The 27,029-nt window shown below is 44.3% G+C and overlaps 1 protein-coding gene across 6 annotated transcripts in view; it reads right to left on the bottom strand.

Annotated features, from left to right (window-relative positions):
* Positions 1-27,029, bottom strand: part of LOC122569917 (nucleolar protein 4-like) — a 93,033-nt gene that overhangs the window by 50,946 nt on the left and 15,058 nt on the right. The window contains exon 1 of one of the 6 annotated variants that reach the window (XM_043731571.1): positions 17,431-17,452. The exons of 3 other annotated variants lie outside the window; for them this stretch is intronic. In XM_043731571.1, the coding sequence (XP_043587506.1) occupies positions 17,431-17,433 (3 nt within the window). In that variant the 5' untranslated portion in view covers positions 17,434-17,452. Of the gene's footprint in view, positions 1-6,813; positions 6,838-12,214; positions 12,292-17,430; positions 17,453-27,029 lie in introns of those variants that run through there. 2 more of the 6 variants (XM_043731572.1, XM_043731569.1) reach the window with 2 other exon arrangements.

Below are 27,029 nucleotides of genomic sequence, written 5' to 3'. Positions count from 1 at the left end.
GAGGAGCTGCACGATGGGGGAGCCACGGTGTAACTCTCCTTCCTCCTTACCAGGCATCATCCTCTCTCAGCTAGACTCGGTCCTCTGCCGCCCCGCAGGACCACTCCTGCCCCCATTTCCCCTGGCATTGGGGGATTTTTTCGAGGGCTTGGCCAACGGAGCGAGAGAGAAAGCCGACTCGTAGTCGCCGGCCTGGCAAATGTTCTCGGCCGTACGTACCCACACACCTACGGGGGCCTCGTCGTCGAGGTCGATACACGCGCTCCTCCACTTCGCTTCGCTCCGCTTTACTCGCGCTCCTGGGAGAACGCGTCGCACAGAGCGAGACAGCCTTAGGTGTATGTATACGCGCGAGAATCAGCCGTCGCGCCGAAATCGACTGACAACCGGTGCGACAAGGCCGACAGATAAGATAAGTCCTTCGCGAGGAGAACAGCTTCGAGAGCCTGCTGTTCCTCGCGATCTTGTCTGGCTTATCGATCCGTTTTCATCGATTGCCTGCGCGAACGGTATTTTGATCGCTTTGGAACAGCTTATGGAGTTATCGGCAGCAGGAAGACGAGGCCTTTCGGATGAATTAGATATGATTTTCACTTACGAGTCGTGCACGACCGTGTAATGGGCTAAATTGGATAGTTGTTTTCTGTCGAATTTAATATAGTATCGGACTTAGCACATTTTGCGTTCGAAGCCCGACGTACCGAAACGAAATCTTATTTAGCGTTCGATTAATCGAACTCGCCGAATCGATCCATTCCACTCGATGGATTACCGTGTTTGGTTATGCATACAGTTTGTCACTCTCACAAACGTAAATTTAATGCTTCGGAATAGCCTACGCTGCAACGAATCTTAAGGCACTCCTAGTTGCGAAACGTCGTCGTTCCACGTGACTGTCGAAGCGATTTTTCTACGGTAACGTACGTACAACGGTGCTCAACGCTGAAGAGCCTAACAACCATGGACTATCTGCCTGCTGCTTGTGCTTCAAATTCAATTGCCGCGGAGTTCAAGTATCGGAAACTGTTTCATACCATCCATTCTGCGTGCTTCGAGTTTTAAGTTGATCTTGTCACATAGAGGAAACCTCTTCCGACATTTACAATTCTGATTTTTAAATAATATCGTTAGGATACCTTGAAAAACACTAATAAGTATCCGCGTAAGAGTAGTTCGTGGCATTTTTGAATATATTTCGTTTATTTGTATCTTTATAGGCTTTGTCTTTTCCTCCTTCTCTCTTTCGTTCCGCTTCCTACTTATTCTTTTATTCGTCCCACGTTTTATCGCGTCACACGAATTACTAGACGACGTTAATGGAAGGAAATTCTGACCGCAAATGCGTTAAAAATTTCACGAAAAGTAAAAAGCTTCCATACGTACCACGAGCCGGAAAAGTATTTCAATAACGCACATTCTTTCAGATAAATTCTGTATTCTGTTTCAACTATTTACAATCACGATACTCTCGAACGATAAAACGCGTATACACGCGGATAACTTAGAAGCTTCCGTGTATCTGATTCTGGGTGATTGCTAGGAAAATTTTTAACATCGTCGAGACCAACAGCGGAGCAACGGCAGATTGACAGCGAGCCAAGAATCGAATCGGTACAAAATCCGAGTCACCGACCGAAAACAACGTCGGAAGTTCCGCTCGTTCGCGGTATCGCTCGTCGTGCTAATTCGTCAGCAACGTAAAAGTCACCGTTACCAGTCGGTTGCAACCTGGTTGGTCATCCTAGCTCCATGCTGGCAACCTATTTCGAACAGCGACCGCCAGCGGCTCGGGAGTCGGCGTTCCACGTGTCGTCCCCGGGAAATACGCTTATCTGCGAGTCATTCGGGCCCAGCGATGCTAGGCACATCTGCACGTCCGTGCACAAGCCACGTCGGCTTTCGTACTTACACGAGCAAAAGAGCGGGAAAAAGAGAGACGAGAGAAGAACACACGTAGTCAGAGGCTACAAAGCCAGCAAGAGAAGCCAAGAAAGTAGCGGCGAAGCATGGGGTGGGGGTCGTTGGGCGGTTGGGTCGAGGGGTTAGACGAAGAAGCTATGAGACGTTGGCTTTGGCGTCGGCGAAACGACAGAGAGAGAGAGAGAGAGAGAGAGAGAGACAAACAGACAGACAGACAGAGACAGAGAAACAGACAGGCAGACAGAGCAAGGGAGAATCGGTAGGAGAGAACTGTTGGAGTCGGATTGAGAAAGGAGGAGTAGATAGGGCGACGGAGGCGTGGGTCGAAGGGAGGGGGCGGGAAGAAGAGAGGCAGAAAGAACCAGAGACGCCAGAAGTGGGAGTCAAGAACCCTACAAGGAATTAAGAGCTTATTCGTAACAGGCACCGTGATGAAGATCCTATGGCTCGTGAAGCGGGGAATGGAAGGAGGAAAGTGCCTCGACTCTCCCACACCGGGGATCTTTGGAATACCAATCAACCGGCTAATACGTTCGCCAGTTTGCCCATGCGGGCGCCAAATTGCCTGGGACGAGAGGCCCTCCGCGTTCCAACTTTCGTCCCTCCGTTGCGAGAACGTCACAGGGTCCTGCCTCGTTCCAATCCACGAAGAGCGACCGGCAGTGGAGAGAATTCGTAACGTGACCGGGGTCGAACGACCGGGTTTTGTTTTCAAGAGGCTACCGCGGTCAAAACCTTTTTCCACGAAATAGCTTGGGACGAGCGAAAGACCGAGGTGCGTGGGAGACGATGTTGGTTAATGGAGCACGGGAATTTACGAAACTGTTCTCTGGAATATCGTTAAAACCGTGGACATTTAACGGCGGTTTAAACGGATAAACGTGTGTTTGCGAGAACGCAGGTTTTTATCTGTTTTACTGAATCCTGAAGAGACGGCGGCAGTTCGTCCCATTCCTGCGTGAAATTTCAGTAAGCGACTTTCACGCTACTTCATTATGCGTTTGAAAACGTTTGTCGAGCAGCCTCTAACTTCCCGTGGAAATTCTCGGAAATTTTTTCATTGCTCTTTAAATGTTCCGTTCGACAAAAGGATTCTTTCCTTTTATATTACATCGACATAGACGATAGAGCATTTATAGGATACGCTGAAACAATTGGACGAACAACTGTTCGATTTAGAAAACTATAAAATTATGTCTATAGTATGATATTAAGCAGAAAACGATCGTCGAAGTCTGGCCGTAACAGCACTGTACTCGTTCTACTTAAATGTAGTCATTGATCGAACAAGGAAGCGTTTCATCAAAATTTCTTTCCAACGTTATAAAAAATTCTAAGTCCGCTTTCACTGCGAAATGATAAAAAAAAAGCAAGAAGAAGCACGATGTCCGAACGACAGACGCTTTTTCAGAAAACCGGCTTCACCCTATGAAAAATCACTATCCGTTACATCTTCTTGCCACTGTCTCATATCTTCGACTAATCTCTTCCCTCTTTCGGCCATTTCTTTTATCACCACACCCTCTTCCATTTGCTTTCCTCCCACATCCTCGTCAACTGACTTCCATTGCGATCTTCCTCTGTAGAATCAAAAACCAAGGAATTCGGAACGCGTCGCACAAAGCTTCGACTCCTCGCTATTCGAGCAAGAGTTCGTCATGGGGAGAAGGCGTGAAAAATGCTGCCACTTAGCGGCGATGCGTGGCAGAGAATCGCCGTGTTCCTTTGAAAGCATTGTACCCCGTCGCGCCGTCACGCCGACTCGTTACAGGTCTTTGAAGCACCTCTTCACGCCAGAACGCGGTAAGAGTCGTATAAGCGGAGCGATCGCGGGGCAGTTTGCACACTGGACGATCAGCGTCGCGGCGCTATAACGGGCCGCCGAGTTACGACGAAGGCTTAAACTTTTACTGGTGCAGAAGCGTCAGCGTCTGGTCTTGTTTTTGCTCGTTCCGCGATTCACGAGAAACGGTGATACAGCTCGTTCGACGCTTTTTAAATCAGCATTGTCTCTCGTTCGTTCTCTACGGATTTCGCGAATGCTCTCGGAGAATCACGATTCTTCTCTAATGATTTTTAGCCAAGTTTCTTCTGATTCTAGAACAACGTACGAAAATATATTGAAATAATTTCTTTCGCTTTTCTCTTCGGAAAGTCGAGATAAACGCGACATCTCACTTACGAAATTCAAAAACGGCAACCGACAGCGTTCGACAAAGACAATATATCTCGTTAAAGCAAGACGTATGGTATGGTGTTTTTTTTAACAGGCCATCGAGAATCGCAGGGAAATGGATAAGAAACGAAGCAGTATCGCGTCCAACACCAAGCATCGTCTGAAGAGGGAGTTATACGTCGCGATGGAGCACGATATTGGCTTGGGGCTTTAGTCCGTGGGGTGGCCAGGCTGGGCGAGCCTTAAAACGACAGTGAGACTTTATAGGAGTTTATCCTTGCAGCGATGGGAGTGTTATATAGGAATGAAGTCGTTGGGAATTTCTTACCGTAGCCGTGGCCAATGGAGGACGTGGAAAATGCCAAGGAACCGGAATTACGGTAGAACAAGGGTACTGACAAGATCGAACGACCTCTAGGACGATGATACGTCAGGAGAGATGAAAGGACGTCGTTGAAGCGGATTCAGACTGTGCAGCTAAACGCCTGCGACTCTGATTCACTTTTCCGAGAAGATTCGAGGATTAAGATTTCTCTCTGCGAACGTAGCGATAGCAGGGATGTCGAATGTTGTTCGTCGAAAGTTCAGAAATTGGAAAATTTAGAAATTTCTTACGAAGTCTTGGGAACTCGGCGATCTAGAGATCTAAGATTATGCAAATTAGAGAGTTTGAAAATATGCAAGAACTTGCGAGCTTGAAACTTTATTAATTCTATAGCAGGTACTTTGACGTGTCAAATCTCGAGCTTGAACTTGAAACTTTGAAATCCTACGGTAAATCCTCAAGTTCGGCATAGAGTTCGCGGATACGGCAGAGCGAAAACCACCGAGTTTCCTTATATTTTTAAATAAATAAGATAGACTTTTCAACCAAAATTTCATCGATTACCTCGGGAAGCTCGAAAACTTCGAACCAAAGAATTTCCTTGAAATCTATCGCCGAATCCCGATCGATCCAGCACCTTTTACCGTTGCCAAGCGAATTCACAGCTGGTATGGAATTCTTCTTTGACAAGAGGAGGCGAGGATGGCCTGCTAAAATTGCTGTGAACACCTGCGAAGTATTAGCATAGCTTGACTTATTAACAAGGCTAAGTAGCCGTCGAGAGAACCAGATGAAAGTTTCCAACGGAGAGACTTCGCGAGCTTTCCGGCGTTAAGTCATTGACGAGGCTGCAGCCGTTAGTAATGGAACCAGAACACCGTAACGAAGTCCCACACATTCCTGGTTTAACGAACCGTCTCGGCATATTCAAGGTCCCTTTCATCAATCGCGCTGATCTACCGGAGGTTGACGCGAACTCGTCAAATCGTTCGGTACACTCGAGACATCATCGTTTCGCGTAACTCGTTACACGACCACCGTCTTACCGGATCGACTAATTCATCGTTTCGATACGGAAAGAATTAGATTAACACCTATTATACTAAACGATCCGCTATTTCGTACGATACGTAGCGTGTAGACGAGGCTGATGTAGAAATTAGAAACTTTGGTTGAAAACGTAATTCACGATGTAGCTGACATGTAATCTGTACGCGCGAATTAAAGAGGCCAAGGAACCTAATTGGATCTGATTCAATCAAAAGTTATCCGCTATCGCTCCTTTCCTTTCTCCAACGAATTTTACTTCACTTAGGAAAAAGCCAAAGACGACGAACTATCTGCCGAGGTGATGTACCGAACGACTGGTTTTGCGCGAAACTCGAACACAACTCACGTGATCTTTTCTTCACCGTTGCTCCTTGACGCGTTCGCGGACCGCGCTTGTCAGTGCCGCAAGAAGCGGTAGCACGCCGCGAGACGCGGGGCTGACAGGGCAGATCGAAGGGCCGCCACCGTTTCAGGAGAGACTCAACAGCGAGAAAGAGAGTAACGAAGAGGGGAAGCGAGCGAAAAATGGAGGGGTAGGCGAGGGTGGTACACACGCGTGCACGACCAAAACTCAATGAACTGCTATCGATTAGTTGCTCATTTTATTCCTCGTTCGCGTTCGTGCGGTTGACTCGTTAAACGCTCCGATCCCTTCCCTCTTCGCCTCTGGCCGTCCCGTCCTCGCTTCTCATCATTCGCGTTTTTTTTTTCCCGCAGGGGTAGAGAACCGAGTCACGAGGGTAGTGGGTCACGGCGCGGCTTTTTTTTCCCCGCCAAACGACAAAACGGAGAAAGCAGGTCGCGCGGGATGCTTTACGGTGTCCTCCGCTATTACATAGGCTCCTCTCTTCGGTAGCTTGACCAGCACGCGCTGCGGTAAGAACGTGATTTTCTAAATAGCTGGGCCTGGATAACGGGCCCCGGTGCTCGGTTCTGATCTGGCGGTGAGCGGAATCGCGTGCATTTGTTCCACGATGTAGAACGATGGTTAGGGTTTGGGATTGAGTTTCTTCGCAGATTTGAAAATGATTGACGACGTAAGTGGGGAAAAAAAATATATAGCGTGCCAGATAGAGTGTACCTAACAAATAAATAAATTTAAGTAGTTTTGCTTGAATCGATGAAGGTGAATGCTGGAAGTTTATAGCGTTCAAGTGCCAAAATGAACAAACCAGATTTTACGTTACTTCTGACAATTACGTCATTTACGGCTTTAGCTTGTCGATTATTAAACGCGCCACTACCTTTTTCACATTTCCAACCAAGTAATTTCGTCGTAAATCGGAAACTGGGACGGCTACGATTTATAGAAGTTTTTATAGCAGATGCGTAAACTTATTACCACTTGCATATAGTAGATATGTTCTAAAATGAAATTTATGCGAACGGTAAGCATAAATCAAGTAATTAACCAGGGGTGTTGAATCACGGATCACCAACGGCTTTCACTTGTTACATTTTACAACCATATGTTGCTTCGATGCTTCAACCGGATGCCTGAAAATACAGATTCTTCGATGTAATTAATGATCGGTACAATACGTTAATTAATCAAATTTGGCGAATAAAAATCGTCACTAACATCGATAAAAGTCATATCGATATTTCTTGTAGCTTGTTTCTATCCGAATACGTATATACACATGAATCATAAATCGTCGTACATATATTTTCAAGCATTCCTATCTTCGTATTATTTAACATGTGCATACATTTTTCATCGATTATTATAATTCAGCTGAATGATCGTCGCGGGCGATTAAATTACGTTCACTATCTAAGTATACTCGTAAAAAGACGTATAAAATTATAGTTTCCATTGAACATATCGAATAATTTTTGCTCCTAACGCGTACCATAAATATTATACCTTGATGTGTATATATACTTAATGCGTAGCATAATCGTATATCAAGGGAAATTCAATAGAAAGTCAAGCAAACGTAGTCGTACCTGAAAAGGAAACAGGACTTCCTCTATTAGTTTGCCCCTTGCCTCCAACGTAATACCTGCTTCTCACGTGAATGACCAAGAATCATCGTTTCAGAGAGAAATCCGGCTAATTCGCGGTTCGACTTAACGAGCGATCGTTCGATTTGGCCCGCATCCAATTGTATTCGTTCCCCGAGCAAGGGAGACCAGGAGGAGAGTCGAGTCGCGGGGGAGGCAGACGAAGAGTTGGAAGCGGGCGAAGAAAGAGAAGAGGTGGCGGCCGCGTGTCGAAAGGTGCGTTGTACTCAAACAAAGTAAGATATAATTAGACGGGTAGACGGCTGCGACTGCAGGAAGCCCACGTGTGAAAGTCGCTCGCAGAAACCTCTCGGTCATCGCTAAAAAGATCCCCAGAAGCACGGGAAATCGCGCACTTTCTACGACTTTTACCGCGATGCACGATCGCTGTTGCGCCGAAACTTACTCGGAAATAGACTGTTCCCCGAACGTTCCAGCTGTTTTCGAGTGGCCATCTCGATTCCTCCTTGCGTTCGATGCCGAATCGCTTGATAGAATTCGACCGCAACACGTATCTACGTACAATATCGTTTAAAAGTATCCGCACGTTTGCTGCTGCGAGTTTGCTCAGCTTCTGGAACGATTTAGATCAATTAAGAAATTATAGATAAAGAAACGTTGCGATTATTTCGCTTTATCGTTGTTGTTCGATTATCAGACGTTACACGTAAATCGATAAAAATTTAGATTACCACTGAGATTGACAATGAGACTAGTTTAAGCGATAATACCTGGTAACACGAATATCAACTTCCACGTCCTTTTAATTTTTATCATTTTCAACTCTTCTATGTTCTAAAGGAAAGAATCGCTGGTTTCCTTCTTTAATCCATTAATCGCTTCAAATCCATTCTAATTCCGTTAATCTCTCCTCCCCCCCCTCTCTCTCTCTCTCTGCCTACGCTTTAAAAATCGTTTTAGTAGAAAATTATCCTTAAAACACGTTGCAACAAAATTCTTTCTACGTATTCGCAACAACGCGATAGGTGCCAGAATATCGATCCTATTTTTCGTCGGGCGAGTGCATAACGCAGCGACGCCCAAATATTTACCCGTTTCGAAATATCTACCCCCTTCTATTGCCACGGCCAGCCAGATGAGAACTGCTGAGGTCGGGACTCATTGTCAGAAGTCTTGGCATCTCTCGTGCGAGTGGGCGTCGCTAGCGATGGAACGTCTGTCGGTAGCTCATGGTTTCGTCGCTTCTCTCTACGTATTGTCCGTGTATGTGTGCGTACATGCGCGTGCGAATATGCGTGCAATGCTCGTGGTTCACACGTAACCACACGCACCTTATGCGAGCGGATGCACACCTACTACCTACGTAGATGCACGCCAGATCGACGCATCCTGCGTCATTTCAACGTTGAAACGCTGCCCCGCTCGATTTGGCAGAGGCGATTCTGTCATCTCTTAGCTAGATCGTGGCAGCAATAGCCGAGTACGTTCTACGATCGTTCAAAGAGATTTTTCTAAACGATTTCAATGCGACAAATATTTGTATTCTCAGATGTCTATGTTCTTTTTCTTTTTTCTTTTTATGGCGATTGAAATTCATCGAACGGAAAGGCAAGATTCTTTTCGAACGAATTCGTCCGACGTTGAAACTGTACGGAACTTTCTTGGACAAATAGCACTCCGTAATCAGGAAAGAACCTCGCCACTGTATGTTTAATCAACCGCGACGATTTTTGCGAACTTTACGAGATATCGTCGTCCACGGAACCCGCATTCACAGCGAACGACCTGACGTAACGCCGTCATGCGTCATCGAATGCAAAGTCCAAGACATGTTCCATTTCCGAATACATACCGCTAGCAAAAACCTATGTTCTTGCAAATAATACGCTTTGTGGCATAAATATTCGCATTTATTAAACAAGGAACAGGCGTACTTGTCTCGTACTTAAAATTAAAATTCCTTCAAACTTTACACCATGCGTGATTCTTGAAGAAGTACAGTCGATGAACAAACGGAAATTATTGAAATTTCAATTATTAGGATTATCCTCTTAATTTCAACAACGATACTCTCGATAGCAAGTTGATGATGCATGCGGTGATTTAAAGATCTCCGAGACTCTTCGAAAACTCTCAATTTCGAGCACAATCCGAGGCAATTCGTGGTTTCCGGCGCACGGTTGCGGTGGCCGAGGTCTTTTCAGCCCATCGCTAAATCCAGCAGGGTGATAAGTAAAAAAATACTCTTCGTCCCCCACCGTGGTATCGTCGCGGATTGTCTGCAAATTGCACTCGACCGGTGCGTCGTCTGGCACGGCCAGGTCGATGTACCCGGTGTTCGAAAAATGCGCGATGACCTGCGTCACCGTCTGTTGCGAGTTTGCTGCGTATACGGCGTACACCTCGGCAGAGTCCAATCATCGGGTGCAGTCACGATCCGGCCAATGAATACGAGCTGAATGCTGTTGCACCCACAACTGCGTTTCCGAGATCACACGCCTGCATCGATCGATCTATCGAAAGTGGCTTGGCTGCGATTCTTCGCGGATTTGTTCAAGGCGAACGGTTTCGTTCGTTCGGCGGATCATCGAAGATTTTTATAATTGCTTTCGCTTCGCTGACTCACGAAACGATATTACGAGTAGCCAGGGCAATATGATAAGTTAGCCTGTAAAATCGCTTTCCCAATGACAAAAATAATTAACTGACGAATGCGAATGTGGGAAAGAGAAAATAAGTAGGACGTAGAAGATCGGATAGGATATTAGAGTTTCGGATGTCTGATTTAAATAACCGCGCAACAATCATTTCGAAACTAAACAACCGGCAAGGGGATGCTCGATTACTTGACGAATATTGAAATTCGATTTTCACGTAAACGCAAGTCTATGCGAAACAATTTACGACTTACTTTTACACTTTTACTTTTATCGCTTCCTTCCCGTTTGTACCACGCCAGTGTTCTGTATAAAATGTAATAATTACTACAAATCCGAGGGACTCTCAGAATTTATTTGGTATAAATCGTTTCAAAATGAGAGAAACTTATGCCGCGCGAACGATATTACATGAAGTAACATGCAGAAATGAGATTCGTAAAGGTGGAAGTCTGTACGTCGGACCATTATCCGGCACACAAATCAAGGGAAGGTGTTGGCGTGATAGTTAGCCGAGACGCTTGTAATCAGTGATTAGCGATCGAGCGACAAATCGTCCGTTATTGGTGCTTGGCCGAGCATCGTGGCTCGCTCGTTAATATCACTCTTCTCCCCCTTTCATGACGAGGACGAGGAGCAAGTTCAAAGTCGTAGATTTCAATTAGCTTGACCGGTGCAACGAAGCACATCAGGCTGAGAGAGAAATAAGAGAGGGAGAGACTGCGACAGAATGCGCCGCCGCTCATAATCGAAATGCAAACCGGCCAGATCGATGATATTAGCCGTGATAGCTTATCTGCGACTCGTCGCGATAATGGAAGGGCAACGGGCCTCCGCGGCACCGTGATTGATGCAGTCGTACACGGAATAAGACTGGTGTCTGGCCTGCGCAATTAATCGCGTCTGTCACCCCTAATTCGTTATCGTTCCCCTAACTCTGCGCGTGGAAAGAGTATGGCGCAAGCGGCTGAGCGATCGGTTTTTGGGGTTTCGGATGGATTATCTCTTTTCGATAGGAGTTCATGATTTCTCGAGATTGCCTGTAGTTTCGAACCAGGAGGTCTGATCGATGGCCGTGATTTTTTTACTTTAATCGCTGGAGGATTTCGTCAATGAACTTTGTGGGTAACTTTACGACTGTATAATAAGCGAAGCGATTAGACGCTTAGATAGCAAGGAAGATACAAAATAGACGAGTTTTCGGCGAGTGTTTAAACGCAGTTGTATAGTTTTTCGTATGACGCGTCGAAATATCGGCAGAAAAATAGCCGAAGCTGTATAAACGTAAAGAGATCTTCGATCGATAGTAGGAGACGAAAAATCGAAGGTTCACGGCGACCGAGAGCTGGCAGCAGTAGTAGCGTTTCAGGCATCCTACTCTAGAAAGCAATCGACCGGTTGATTACTATACTTTCTCTCGGGCAGCAGCTCGACTGCCACGAAACTTAGGTGTTACGTGCATCATCGGGTGGTGAGTTTAGCATAAAAATCTCCTTGAAACGATGCCGTATGAGCGCGCGTGCAGATATTACCGGGTATTACCGTAACTGCCGCTGGATTATGGCAATTTTCAATTTTGCCGCGCTCTCAATCGACCCCACTCTGAATGACTCGGCTGCTATGCCAACCAAAGAAAAATCCGACGGACATCACAGAGTGGTAGGAATTTCTTTTCTCTTCGACCGTATTGATGCAAAAAAATTGATCGACGTAAAAAGGATCAGTAATATCCCAGTTATAGTTACAAGAGCAAATTTCCAGCAGAGACGTTCTAGAATTTTTAATATTTCGTCCCGTGTCTGCCAACTTTTTTCCGATATTTCTACTCTTTTGCGTTACAAGAGCGATGTATACGCTCTTGTGTAAACTGAATCGAACTTACGCGTCTAATTTTGTAAATTTCTCTACCTGCGTGTAAAATTACTTGGAAAGAATACATTTTTAGTTGTGAGAAAAAAATAAAACCCAATATCAAACTCTTTACATTATAAAATCAATACGAAGCGTGTAAGATTGCAAATGAATGTAATTTTTCCGTATTTATCCAGCGAAATTAAACCGAAGTATTTAAACAAATATTCGTAAATAATATAATTTAAGAAAGATTGGAACTACCTTCAATCTGTTTCTGTTCGCTTTCCCTCCAAAGAGCCGTGTAGGACACAGTGGCGAACTCAGTAATTACAACTCACCTATAAAGAAACAGAGAACAATTTTTAATTACTCAAAATATAATTACAAGTGTAACGAGTACAATTACATTGCGTTTATCTTTGAAAGGCATTTTCATTCATCGATGAAATGTAATTAAAAACTGGTGAAACCAGTTTGATTCCGCTTTCATATACCTACGACGTTGCAGAAAGGTTTGAGAATTTACTCATCGGACAAATTTCGTCCTACGTGAACAATTTCAAAGATATTCGCGGGAATCGATTTAAATGTAACATCCTGTATGAAAGAAGAGGTTAAAAAAGCGGGGAACATTCGACCGTAAGAATACAAATTCCAAATACAAACACGCGTTTTTGCATGGTTGTCGGATTTGCGCGGTCAATTTAACCGAGTCGTCAAATCCCCGCGAGCGAACCTTCTTTCGTCCCGGTGAATTCCTCGTGGGAAAAGAAAAAAGAAAGAGAAGGGAAAAAAAGGAGAGAGAAGGATAAAAACGAAGAGGCGACACGCGTGCAGAAACCACGTTCTAAATTGCGCTCGACAAACGAGGCGATTTGACGCAGCTTCGTTGGCTCGTTCTGCTCGCGCCCGTTCGTGACTGCTCGAAGAAGTAACGGTGAGGATCGCGAGGATTCTTTGGCGAAGGTAACGGAGTGGATGGCAGGAAAGGTCGTCAGGTGTATCGAGCTAAATTCATCGCGCAAGATCGATAATGCTCGACGTTCTGCCCGCCAAGGATCCTGATCTACGAGATCTACGACGAACTGAGCCAGGGGAACGCGATTACATCGACGCGTGCATCATTGATCCTTGAGGAGAAGCATTCCCTCGTTATTTAACCTTTTCCTACGAGAAACGCATCGTATAAATTAACCACTACAGTGTATAGATTTAATTGATAACGGCAGATGATTTTACACATGGTGTATGTGATCAGAAAGCAGTTTGCGAAAGTGTTTGAGCAATTTTCGAATAATACACGAAGCGTGAAAAATTCGAAAGGTAACTGCGCGATCTCAAAATTGTTTCGTCGGTCATTTTTTCTACAAAATTTCACTGTTTGTTATTTGCCTGTAAAGAATCCATGCGACCGTTTATTTTCTTTTCTAACGTACATACACGTTCGTTTAACACATACTCGTTCGAGCACGGTGGTGAAGCAGGGGAGAACGCGATGGCGGAGGTTCAACCGAATTCTCACTGTTTCCCGGAGCAATTCCATCGAGAGTCGGTTTACGATCCCATCCCAGACCGTACCTCGATTTCTTTGTCGACGTTACAACCGAGCCGTACATTTCGCTCGGCGAATGTCAGAGGTAACGTTGTGCCGTGCTCGCCGACGGTTTTTCGCTGCGAGTATACTCCGAACGCGATACGAGCCGGACGGAGGCGGAATGAAAGCCGTTGAAAGCATCGCCGAGAAGCAGAAGAGGGGAAAAGGACCACGGCGAAAGAGGAGACACTCGTCTCTTTTGAAAGACTTGTTTAACTGCTAATTGATTCTGCTTTATTACTTTTTAGATAGCGCGAATGAAAATGAACGTTTAAAGAATGCAGCGATAAAGAAATTTATACCGTGTCCGAGAATATGGATTTTTCGATTTATTTTACCGTTTATGAGTATGATACAGGTGTATATGACGCTTACAAAAAATGAGGTTGCGTCTTTTATCGTAAATTCGACCTTTTGCGATCATCGCATCGCTAACATTTCTAGTTTCTCGTTCTCAAATAATACCAACGATTTTTTGATTGAAGCTATTCTAAAAAAAAAAAAGAAAAAAAAAATAATTCAAGAAAACTTTATCGCTATCGCATTTGCCTCTCGATTTTCCTTTTCGTTCGCCTCTGACTTCCACAAACATTCACGTGCCATAAAACTCAACCGGAACAACGATCATCGAGCCAGCCCAGTAGCGGGGCGTACAATTTCAAAAATCATCCCCTAGACGAAACGTATACACTGCTCACGCACACGTCAACGTGTTTTCGCCGATGCATCGGCAAATAAATTAAATTTTCCTACCTCGCAAACCGGTCGATAGTGCAACGATATTTTACATTTTCCATCGACAAGCGGTCACGGTCCCCGGTTACCCGATGATTTAAACTCGGGCGCATCATCGCGTCGGCACATCAAAAAATTAAATCAATTAAAACAATTCGTTTAATTGAAATGATAATTGAGTTACACGCGAGCGTCGGGATGCCGGTCGCTCGAACCTTCGTTCGCACCTTGCCGACCCGGAAAACGTCAATTTTTGGTTGTAATTTGCTAATTAAACGTTAATGCTCGCCAAACAAATGTGCCTCGTCTTAATGAATAAACGTTCGAGTGCTCGGCTGGCACCCTGTCGCGTTCACCGTGAACGATATTCCCTCTCGAAGCTGCCTCGCCACGGCGACAGCTCGTTAATGGGAAAGAGGAATAACGTATACCGGCTATTAGCGTTTGTTGCCGGTGTAATTTGGCATAATAAGGCCGATGGCCGCGTTTTAATCTTCGTTATTGAATTCGTTGGCTAAACATCCCCGACTGTCGATTGAAACGCATCGGACCCGATTTTATGACGATTGATTTTTGGCTCTGGCAATCCTGCTCAGCACGCGATAATTATGTACATTCAATTTTATACCTATTACGATCGCTCTCTGATATACAAGCTCTACCATACATACAGCTCGGACCGTACAGTGCAGATGTTTTACAGAAGTCGATGTAAAATATGATTTATTCGGAATATAAACGGAAGATCATCTTTTTTAACGGGTTTCTGTTCGAGCGTATTTTGATTAATTTTTATACAATTTCAAATTGACTTTACACGCTTAACTTACTTTCATCCGTCGTTGTACAGTCTCGGATTTTAATATCAAAAACTACTAGATGTACCACGTAGTTGCAAAAAAAAAAAAAAAAAGAAGAGAAAAAAGGAAAGAAAAAGAAACACAAAACACTAAAAAATATAGCAACAACCCGAAAAAAAACGCCTTCTCCTCCGGTCGTTTCTTCGATGACGAGACCATACATTCAATTTCCCCGAGCCAAGCTGCTTCCATTTACAGATTAAAACGCGACACCCAGTATAAGAGACGCACACCCAGTTTCAGGTGAAAGAAACACAAGCAGCAAAACGATCTCGTCCTCCGGAGAGATCTCGCGCAATAATTTCCCGATCCATTAAGGCACGCCGAGTCACAGGCGTTCGCGAATACACGCGAACTCCTGAGTTCCAGCGTGTACACACCCGTACAAACACGTATTCGAACGTTCGCGCACATGCACCGTGTCCTCTAACAGGCAGAAGACCCTGAAGGGCCTGGCCGCGTCGTAGGTGGTACGTTGGACGGTCGCCACTAAGAATTCAATTAACGGTAATTATATAGCGACCCAACCCTCGTTACTTTTCACCAATCGGTCCTGCAACCCTCTGCCAACCCCTTTCAACTCTTTCGCGCAGGTGCATCCACGGTGCGCACAGAGAAAACTGGCTGCCAGAAACTTCTTACCAAGTCCCATTTCGAAAGCTAAAACTAGGCAACAGCCCCCGCCGTCTGTCCCTCTTTCCCTCTTTCTATTCTTTCCAACCCTCTTTCTTCCGATCCCTTCGTTTCCTTGCTTTCTCTTTATCCGCCAACCACTACCATCACTGCCATAGCCACCAGTCCCAGCACCTCGAGCAAAGGGGTTTGCATTTAATACTGGCGGAAGGTTCTCAAGAATTGGCAGAAATATCCGCGGCTGCACGATCCCCTAATTGTGTGTCCGCGGAGTTTGCGGAGCGGGGTGGTCGCTTTTATCCCCAGGCTGCATCAGGCTGGCTGCCAACCTCGCCGAATCTTAAGCCCTGCTCCGGTGGACCTTCTTTTTACCCGTCGCGATAAAAGCTCCTCCCCCCTGTCCGTGAATTACAGCCGCGTTGCGTAATTAGGGGTGGGTTTTTGATCGGTCAAAGGGCAGATCTGCCTCTATAGGCGCAGGTACTACTCGGGGTACTACGATGCTGATCTTTTTCGGATTCGATGAATGAAACGTTTAAAGGGTGTGCCCGCTTTGACTGACGGTTTTAGGGGAGCTTCCGGCTTATCTTTGGCGATTCGCTTACTGTTTCGCTCGAGGAGCATTTCAGAAGCTGATTTATTTCTTTACATTTCGTGAGATATAAGCTGGATACGATGATATTAATCGTAAAAAGTTCTAATCGCTGTTTTTGAATTGTGCGAGTCTCCGCGGCGAAGATACGCCGTTAACGATAAATCACTCCTTTTTTTATTATTATTATAACGTTTTGCCGCCACCGTCAGTAATTTCAAATATTTCCATCGAAAACGCCAAAAGATTTATTACACCCTGTTCTACGATTACATGTTATGGAATACTAATAAAGTATGTATATATGTATGGCAAAAAAGGAAGAAAGTAAAATAGAATGAAATAAAATACAAAAGGAAGATCCGGGAGAAATACGACGAACGGCAAGAAAAATTGCTGTTTAAACTGAACAGATATCCGACCGCTACTACTTTCGCGAAAATTGAAGAGTGAAATAAAATAAATAAAATAAAATAAAAAGGTGAAAAAGGGGAAAAAAAAAAAGGAAAAATGTCCTAACTGGCCCACGCCCGCCGAAACGGCAGATTAACAACGGCCGTAGTTTCTACAGCTCGGGCGGATATTTTTCATTTAACCGGCATCGAGCTTTTAAAATCGGAAATATTTTTTGCCAGGGCAAACACGAACGAACGGCCGAAACAACGGCCGGCAATCGTCAGTAAATTTCACGAGCGAGCTCTCTTCCGCGCGCGCGGGGGTGTAATATCAATTATAAACGCGTAACCAATAACTATGCCCGCCTATATCTGTTCCAGCAGTCGCCGGCCCGGAATTCGTCGAATATTTACCAATCCTGCGTAATCGAAAAAGCGGGAAACGACCATCAGAATACCTTTTCATCGCGTTTACAAAACACATTCGTTTCCCGCCACTGGTCCACCGGCCAATCGCGATATTCTAGGATCGTGCCACGTTTCTGTTTGCCCTTCCTTTTGTCCTTACGTGCCACCTTATCGTTGTCGGAGATCGATCTTTTGCCTCGTTCCGACAGATGAAACGTAAAATATAACGATGATGACAGAATATAGAAATATCTACGTACCATAAATTATAGATGTTGGCCAACGGAAGAATCTTTTATCCAATGTTCCATCTTAGTCACATTCTTTCGAAAGGATCGAATCCTTCTTTTCTCGTAGCATTTCTCTATTTTTGTACGATATGTTGTTTTTTTTTCAATAGTATTTTTAGTTAACGTTAAAGTTTATCGGCACTAGGAAAAAATGGAGCGTGAAACGAACAGGAATTTAGCAACGGCAGATCTTAATGAAATTTTGAAATTTATACTCCTTTCCACATTTTGTTTCGTGTAACGATACACGTTTCCGAAATTTTGTGAAATACGAGAGCGGCAATAAATACGAGAATTTCCAGATTTATATTCCTATTTACTCTATGTCGCAATAACAAGTGCGTTCCGGCTCTCGAATGATTTTTTGACAATTTTTTTAGTAACGCGCTTTATTTTTTGAGTTCAATGGAAAAAAAGACTCGACCTCTATCCCATGGAAAACAGAATTTCTAAACAGAGAAGAATGGAGAAAAAGAAGAGAGATAAAAGGGACAAATCGCCCATAAATAATACTTTAAACCTGCAAACGCTATCTAAATGTTTTTTGACGCTATCCGAAATACCTGTACAATACGTATCGTAACCAAAGAGTCGTCGTAAAGTAAAATCGACCGAGAACCAAACCAAACTGAAAGCCACGATCGACGCCAATCTCGTTTCAATCGAGAAAAGTTCGATCAAATTGGCAGTGTTAGTTAGCCGCTAGATTTTCGCGTCGAACGATTTCTCACGGCAGAGAAGCAAGTGCGTTTAAGGCTTAATACGAGATTTGCGAAAGAGAGCATTAAAAGATTAAATTGTCGAGACGCGTTGTAACCGAAGTTGTAAAGGGGGGTTAATAAAACTGAACAGGATCATAAAACACTTGGACGAAGATCAGAAGGGTTCTCACCCCTAATGACAACTCGTACATCCTTCCATCGGAATCGTAAACGGAACTCTAAACGATCGTCAGGCACATTCGTCTTTTAAACCCCCTTTTGCTGACATCGCAAGCTCCTCGATACGGCGATACGGCATCCTGATTCCTGTTTGAAACAATTATCCACGTTCGAAGCTCAAACGGCTTTGGACGCTCGGTTTTCAAAACATAAATCTTCTCAAACGAATATCTCCGTCGAATCGCTGCTATATTCCTCTTGCTTTTATATTTTTTTACGATCCTCGCGATTATACCTTTATTGTCCACAGTTTCTCTATTTTCTAGTACTACTTTCATAATATCACGTTTCCAAGCCAAAACTTTCTAAATCCCGCATCACTATGCATTCTCAATTACTGTCAATGATCTCGGATATCTAACAAATGTTAACGGAATTAGCCAATCGCCAGAGGAAGCGACCATACGATACGGCGGAGGACTCGGTGACGAAACGAACGTATCGGAGATTATCAAGATGCGGGCAAAGTCCGTGTAGTATCTCGGAAGGAGGATTTTCAAAGAACAGGGAATAAAGAAGGGAACGAACGAGACGATAGGCAATTGAAAAGTTCGGATTCGATCGACGACGACACGTACACGCGGCTCGCTTCGAAACTCGTGGCGGGTTAACCGTGAAAGCCGCGTGAGCGAAGATAAGTGTTAGGTATCAACTTGTTGCATTAATTACAGCGGGGAGACTATTAGCCATCGATTCGCGCGAAACCTCGTTTCTCTCTAGTTACCTCTCTTCTCGGTTTCCGTGTACATAGACGCACGCGTACACCGTCACGTTGCTGTTTAGAGGCTTCCTACACACGCGTTCAAGTCTTCCGGATTTACGACACGCGCGTATAACGAAATCCACGTAGATACGGGCTAATAAAGAATACTTTGCGATCCTGATCGATACACCAAATGTACTTTTAGTAGTAATACGGAGTTGCCAATAAATAAACCTTGCCAATGGTGAAACGCCAGCTTTCTATCTATTTAATGGTAGATTATCAAATTTGTAAACATGTTATTGCTTTGGATTTCTATATTAAAATACAAAATGAAGATAGTGCACTATACGAATTGAGCAATATAGCCGTTTAAAAACTTATATAAGCCTCGATCTATAAAATTTCTTTTACTGTTACATAATATTTTAATACCGAATCGGTCGAACCACTGGATGCTTTTTTTCTTAAAAACTGGTTCTGATTTAACTAAAGTTCACCTTCGCGAGTTTTTCCTCGCTTCGTAGTAAACACTGTCCGATGTTTAATTGTGCCGGTGATTATGAAAGTGGACGAAGTCAAGAATCTAAAAAAAGAACGAGTTTATCGCTTATTTTGCATCGCGTCTATTTACACTACAATAATCTGAAACCGTTTTCGCGAAGTAGTAGAAATTGAACCGTTGGACCGAGTTGATCGTTGCGTCATTAAACGGAATACAGCTCATGCGTCGAACCTATAACTTGAAATATCTCGAAACAAGAAATATACGATCTAAGTCGCTTTCATAATCATCCGTACAATCGATGTTTCCCAATTAGAGAAATATAAAATCCGCCACGGCATGAATAAATAATATGGTAAGTCTATTATATTTCAATTATATCGTGCATAACATATTTCACGGTTTAGGGTGATCACGACACGCGTAACTCGCTATGACTGTTATATTCCTTTGCGAATATAGTCGGAACACGTATTCTGCACATCTAAGTCGTATCATTGATAAGCGGAACACAGCAAAATATAAATACGTGAATCAATTTTGCCGCCAGTGATAACCTCTTTACTCGAAACAGATCGCGCGTGTCGCAAATATCATGTATACATGTATATACATGGCAAGAGGTGACAGGAACGTGTACTACGAATCATGCAAATTATTCAATTTCAAGATTAATTCAATGACAGATGCGTTGCCAGAAAACTCGAATGCTAAACTTAGGCATACCGGTAGCCACGTAAATATTTTGTAGGTGAACGCTATTTTCTTCTGTTTCTTTTCTGCTGTAGAAGATCTTGGGAAAAGATTGCGAGGAGATCGATGCGTTAACGATGTTCAAAACGTGGAAAACTGAATGTCGCGTATTGTATAAAATTTGTAACGTCGCGTATCAGAAGTAATAAAATAAAATTTCCTCAATGTCCTCGGGGTAACCAGTTAAAATATGTCATTGTTTTAGTAAAAGGGGATTTACACAGGCAATAAGAGTCCTTCGTAACGTTTTACATTCTCGCGGAAGCGCGTGTTACTTTCCGGCGAAAGGAAGGTGCTTGCAGGAGCGGATACGTGGACCGGAAGTGGTCGGTAGCACCGCGCCGGCAATTACGCAGACCTGCATGGCTATCCCTATCAGCTCGTCCACACGTGACCGTGTGGAAAATCTACGTGTGTGTTAACGCACGCACACACGCTATACTCCTCCTCAAGTATTCGCTTAAGCCCAGTTCACATACGACGAAGAAATTTAATTGAATTTTCCTACGGCGTTCTAGGTTCAAAGTGTACGAATTCAACTCCTTATGTTTGTTAATTTTTAAACGCATTCGCAAACCTATCGACGTAGCCAGTTGCAATTCAAAGAAACAACAAAAATGAATAAAACATATATATTCATATGCATGTACGTATTTTATGCGTGTTGATATACGTCTGAGTCGTTCTTAAATCACACATGGCATTTTATTATAGCGATACCGATCGCTCGTTTATGTCGATAATTTCCTAGATTTCAAGGAATTCTAATCGATCACAATTACGTGCTTTCGTAAGCAGATGAAACTGCAGTTACGAGAGATCGAACACTTTTACATCGTACTTGGATGGATGCAACGGAACACGGAACCTTAATCCTCCGGTTTACGCAATACGAACCGGCAACTTATGCAATTTCATCGAACAGAACACAGAACTGTATCAATTGCATCATAGCGTCCGACGCGATCGAATTATCAATAACACCCACTGGCCGTGCCGATAGGAAGCGGCCGGCATGGCAACGCGTTGCTGACGATTCGCGGTGTAAACGCGGCTTTAGCCGCGCGAACCCGTGGTCAGCTCACCGGATGAAAAAAGCGCGCCGTTCTTTTTTTCTTCTTCTGTCGGCGCGGCGCGGTCGGCTCACCTTGATAATGCGAGATATCACGCGAGTACACCAGCAAACGAGAGTGTATATGGAAAGGAAAAAAAGGAAAAATAGCAGAGCCGCGGAGGGGGCAAGAGAAGAGGCCAGTGGGTATCTGTAACTGAACACTGTGGTTCGCCTGAATATGGCGGCCTACGAGGAAAATTAAATATTACAACAGCGATCGTTGACACGAAATTTTCTGTTTTTCAAATTTTCCTTCGCTCTTTTCCACCGAGGCTTGATTCGGGCTGTATAACGGTTAATGCGCAGAACGCATTACTGGCTGGCTGTTGATTCGCTGAACCGAACTGGCGGAATAGGAAGGGAATTTGGTCTCCAAAAAAGAAAAAAAAAGATAATTTACGTTGGAATTCGGTTGTTTCGTACTTCGAGCTTTCAGCGCGGGGAAAGATGCTGGGAACGAGCGGAATCTATCGTTGAAAAATATTATTTCATCGTGATTTCATGATTTTTCGTCGTTAATTCGGATCGAAAGAAATATACAACGATTGGTATTGTAAAGGTACAATGTTTGAAACAATATGCTGTATAATTATGAAAAATATCGTTTTTCAATGCTTAAAGTATGAAATATTCGTATCGGCATAGGTGTTTAGTGTTCTAAAGGAGGATTTCACTCGAGAAATTATTAAACGTATCGAAACAAAACAATCGAGTAAAACCTGCGCAACGAAATATTGCATGTATGGCATAAACAATTTTTTAAAAATTAAAAATTCGACCTCTCGTATATATGTGGAGTACATCGCTGCACGCTTTTAGTTTAATAACCAATGCGCTGTTACTACTCGTACCGTTGCAAAATTCATTTCGCCCAGAACGCAATAGAAATCTGTGAAAATTTCATTAAAAATTGATTGCGTACACGGCACTTCATGAGAATCGATACGACGTTCAATCGAACAAATTTCAGTTAGTACTTGCCTGTGATTTATATTTGAAATTAATCGCAATTAATTACCATTATCTCGTTAATTACCGAACTATCCAAATTAACCAATCCACGAATCATAGTGAAACATTGTCGTTATATTCTTACGGATCGGCGATGCTCGTGTCAACTTCAACGGGACTTTTAAAATCTAGCAACGCTTCGTTGAAAGAACAACGCTACAACACAAGGGATTCGCGGTGATTCACGCTCTTTACGGAAATAAACGTCAGTCGATAAATGAACATTTTCTCTACTTCCTAAATATGCAACGTTTAACTTGCCTCTAGATCGGTGCGATCGCTTTTCGTCACTTGTTTCGAGGATACAAATATGAGGAAATATAACGAACAAAAGAACAAATAAAAGTAAAGCGACCAAATCGAGATCGCAGCAGGCCAGATCGTCGTTTTAAAAGAATGCGAAAGAAACTTTTTCGCGACGTTGATTCACCGTAAAGTAAAACGTAAAACAATTTTACAGCCAAGACAGTCTCACGGCAGCCCTGAAACGAAGGAACGTTCAAGAACGAGGATTCCTCGAAATAGAATAATTCGGAGAGAGGAGGAAAGATGCGAGACACCTGAACGAGATCGACGATCTCTCTGCGGTGATCAAGCGGCGTCCCCCGTTCGATGGCCGGTCGATCGCAGCAACCGCATATCCCGACTAAATTCGAAAAGGTCGATATTTCAAATGCCAGCGTCAGGGGTTAACCGGGGGCTATTTTGAGTGTGCCGTACGGCATGTAGGACCCGAACACACCACCCGTCAATAATCCGCTGAATAAACTATCGTCCGCCCGCCCACACGGCCACCCACCCGTCCACCACAACTCCACTCAACCGCCACGTACAGCCAGACATATATCACGTACGAGTGTGGCGTGTGCGCGCGTGCGACGCTGTTTCACGGCGTTGTGTGCGTCGAACGTGCTAATATATGTACCGCAGGCGCGGCTGCACGAGCTTCCACCTTCTCTCCGCGTTCCATACACGTATACGTCTCTCCGTGCATACGAATGTTTACGTGTGCTCGTATGTGTGTCGAATACGTATGTGTGCGCGCGTCACCGTGTATGGGAAGCGGCCACGCCGGGGTTGGAGGCGGGAGAGCCGTAAACTCGACCAGAGAGCAGCCACGAGGGAGATACAACGATGGCTACGACCGAGGAAATGAGTAAAGTTCCGCGAATAAAATAATAATTTTGCTGCGCCGCTGTCCACGCTCGAAATTCCGCCGTGGAAATTGCGCGCTTGACGCCGCCACCTTCCGACCGCCGCACCCTGCAACCGTCGAACGTGTCGATGCCGTGTAAATAACCACGGTATTTTGCGAAACCGTCGGAAAATGTAAATGTCGGATGGCGAATGCGTATGGACGATCTCGCCAATTGCACGATGCTCGGTCAAACTGGGAAATTTGTGGCTGCAGAAGACCGGGAAATCGTAATGTACCCAGAGCCAACAGACAATATCTTGCGATCGTTATTGCGTTCTTATTTCTTCATAAATATCATTACATCGATTCATCCGATACTACGAGCTGCAGCGTTATTCCTTTATAAAGATACATCGCACAGTTTGGAGGAGCTTTTTGGATATCTGATCGAACGGTGAAACGTGTAAAGCTAGTAATTCGAGCGGTCCGATAAAATTTTGTAAATGCGTACGACGCCGTTTGAGCCGCTTCGAATCGATATAGCGTATCGTAATTTATGTATTTTGTATCTGCACGAATTACTCCAAGATTATTTAAATTCAATTAGAATGGAATTCAGCTTGACAAGGGACTGCAAGAACGTCGAATTCCCTAGTTCTCGATACATATTTCCTACTCGAAATCTTCTTACGGCCATAAAATCTTCTATCGTTCGAATTCTACGAGCATAATCGAGACTCGAACTCAAAGATACGATCTCCGAGGATATCTTCCTTCGTGAGAATAAAAGACGATATTCACGATATTTGTTCGTGCACGAACGCGGCTCGAATACCCGCTACCAAGAGTCACCTACATACGAACAGCACGATGTATTATTGACACCGCAACCCCCAATGTAGCCCGCCATCGTCGACCCCCTTTGTGTCCTCTCTTGTTGGAAATCGGACAGGTATGTGCACACGTATATGTGCGATGTATGCACATATATGCGTCTGGGTACCGGGTGGCGTTCTACAAACCGCTGTAGGGCTCGTATCGCGAACGCGTCCAATAAATTTTTCCCGATGTTTTTATTCCACCGTGGAAAACCGAATCTTCGCTCGAAACACGAAATCACAGACACTGTGATGGCAACGTTTGTTCCAGTCTTAAAATTGTTCGACCAGGCTACGAAAGAAATCAGTGCCTAACTTTTACATACGTGGTTTCTTCTTTTCAAGAGGACTACATACAGCTTTTTGCGTTTTAAGACGTTGTTTCGCCGAGAACACCGCATCCTCGAAGAATGTGAATCGAAACTAGTGCGTCGTAAAACAGATAGAAACCAAAGTTTTAATATATTCTGCCAGGCCAGAGTTTGCCGTACAAATATATTGATCTGCGAATAAGTTTAAAGAAAATTCTACGCCGTTTCTTCTCCACCTATTCGCCTGATCAAAAAACAAAGCCATAACATCTATCTCAGAGAAGAAGCTTAAAAGAGCGCGATATAACATCCCGATCGACTCGTTTCCACGAAACGTCGCGTCTTCAGCCAAGAAATGTAGTCACCGCGGTCGCTCGAGCCGCCAAAGAAATTGAAAGCTCGACAAACGGGGCCTTCTATCGGCCGGTGTGGTTCTATACACGAAGAAATAACGTTTCCGTACGTGACGGACCCCTAGGTCCCAGCCTGTCTGACAGGCCGTTTCATCGGTAATTTCCTGGATCCTCTGTGTCCCGTGGAACGAAAGGTGGGAGGGCAACCTCGAGGCTCGGTCGCCTACCTATGCGCATGTATAATGAAAATCCACAGACTCGGTATAATTACCGGCGGAGCGTCGTATCCGGCCTCGATTTAGACGATCGTTGTCGTCGAGCTTTTCGGTTTTCGGCCACGGAACGAACAAAGGTGGGCATCGCTATGCAGAGACAGCCTGTGTATTTGCCGTCTCGGTTTCACATAACCGTAACTAACCGCGATCCCAAAGAATTAAGTACAAAACGACAGAGTCTAAAATTCCTGTCGGGTTGTTAACGATTTCTCGACGTATCTTCGTTGATCGCGCGCGAAGATTATCGTTCCCCAATTACGTCCAATTTATGAATTAACCGTTGCAACATTGAACGTAAGCACGAGCTTTGAAAGATTGCTCGTTCTGCGCTGAAATTCCATTTGTGTGTCATCCAATCTTATTTTTAGCGACGCGACGGAAGGAGAGGAACAGAGGGAAGAAAGTTGGAGAATCGGATTAAGCGGTCGAAAGTCGTTGGTGTACCTTTGACTCGCGATACCCCAGCTACTACGCCGTTCGACCGGAATCATTTTCCGACACGGACAACGACGCGTTGCTTACCCTAGGTTCGGGATTACTCGACGATAATCGAATCCGCTCGCCCCTAATTGACTGCAGGAGTAATCGCGAGTAAAACTTTCATGCCTCGGCCGATTCGCGCCGCTCTGCTTGACTGACAAGCGACACGGGACGAGGAACAAATGGCTACGGAGAAAGGACGACAGGGTAGAAGGGAGGAAGAGGATCGGGTGAACGATATCACCGGAGATGCCTCTCAGGTTGCACGGTAATTGAAGTAAAACGGGAATCCTTCCCTCGAATGTCAAAACGAATTTACTACAGCGCATACAGACGGTTCTTTTGTCTTCGCGTTCGCCTGTGACGAGTTTTTCATGCGTTTGAAACTACCGAATTTAAAGATCGTTGAGTTTTACATTCATACAGGCGGATTATATTTTATAGCACACCCTAAGACCACTAAAGGTATTGCATATAGCAGCTTATTTGATGCAATAAAATTCTATAACTCGGATTGTTAACGCTGTAAAGATTTATATTCATAAGAGCGTAAAGTCCGAAAGGGATGTTTCATTCTTAAAATCCACAATTCTCTAAGCTTATAAATTCACAAAATATCGACCAAGCTGAAACTCTAGATATTCCAATCGGCTAACGAGTAACATTACCTCTCTGTTCTTTATCCCCAAAACTACAGACAAAGCCTCTAAATTGCGCTTAGAGTTGTTCCCCGACAACGTCGTTAACAACTATGCAGAGAGAACACCACGAATAATCGTCTGGCATAATCGTGTTCCTAGTACGCGCCCGTAAAAGTCCCGAGACGTTCCAGGGGACCTCTGCAAAAGGTGGGACGAGCATTGTTCCATAAATTCGAACGACGTATCTTTTAAGTGCTGTTTATAGCGTTCAGGTAACAAGCTAACCGTTCGAACAGCAGTCGCTAGCCAGTTTCGGCTCTCCATGGATTACAAACAGTGTCGTCAGCGAACAGGTATTTCACGAGCCTGAGAGAGGGCAGATGGTTGAATTATGTACGAGGCAGGTCAGGTAGATTCTCAGTAGGTGACCTTCGAACCGACGGTAATTCGGTTATCGCTTGAATTT

The sequence above is a fragment of the Bombus pyrosoma genome, linkage group LG8, assembly GCF_014825855.1.
Source record: "Bombus pyrosoma isolate SC7728 linkage group LG8, ASM1482585v1, whole genome shotgun sequence".
Lineage (NCBI taxonomy): Eukaryota > Metazoa > Arthropoda > Insecta > Hymenoptera > Apidae > Bombus > Bombus pyrosoma.
Note: the sequence above shows the minus strand (reverse complement) of the source record. Positions and strands in the feature narration are given on the sequence as shown.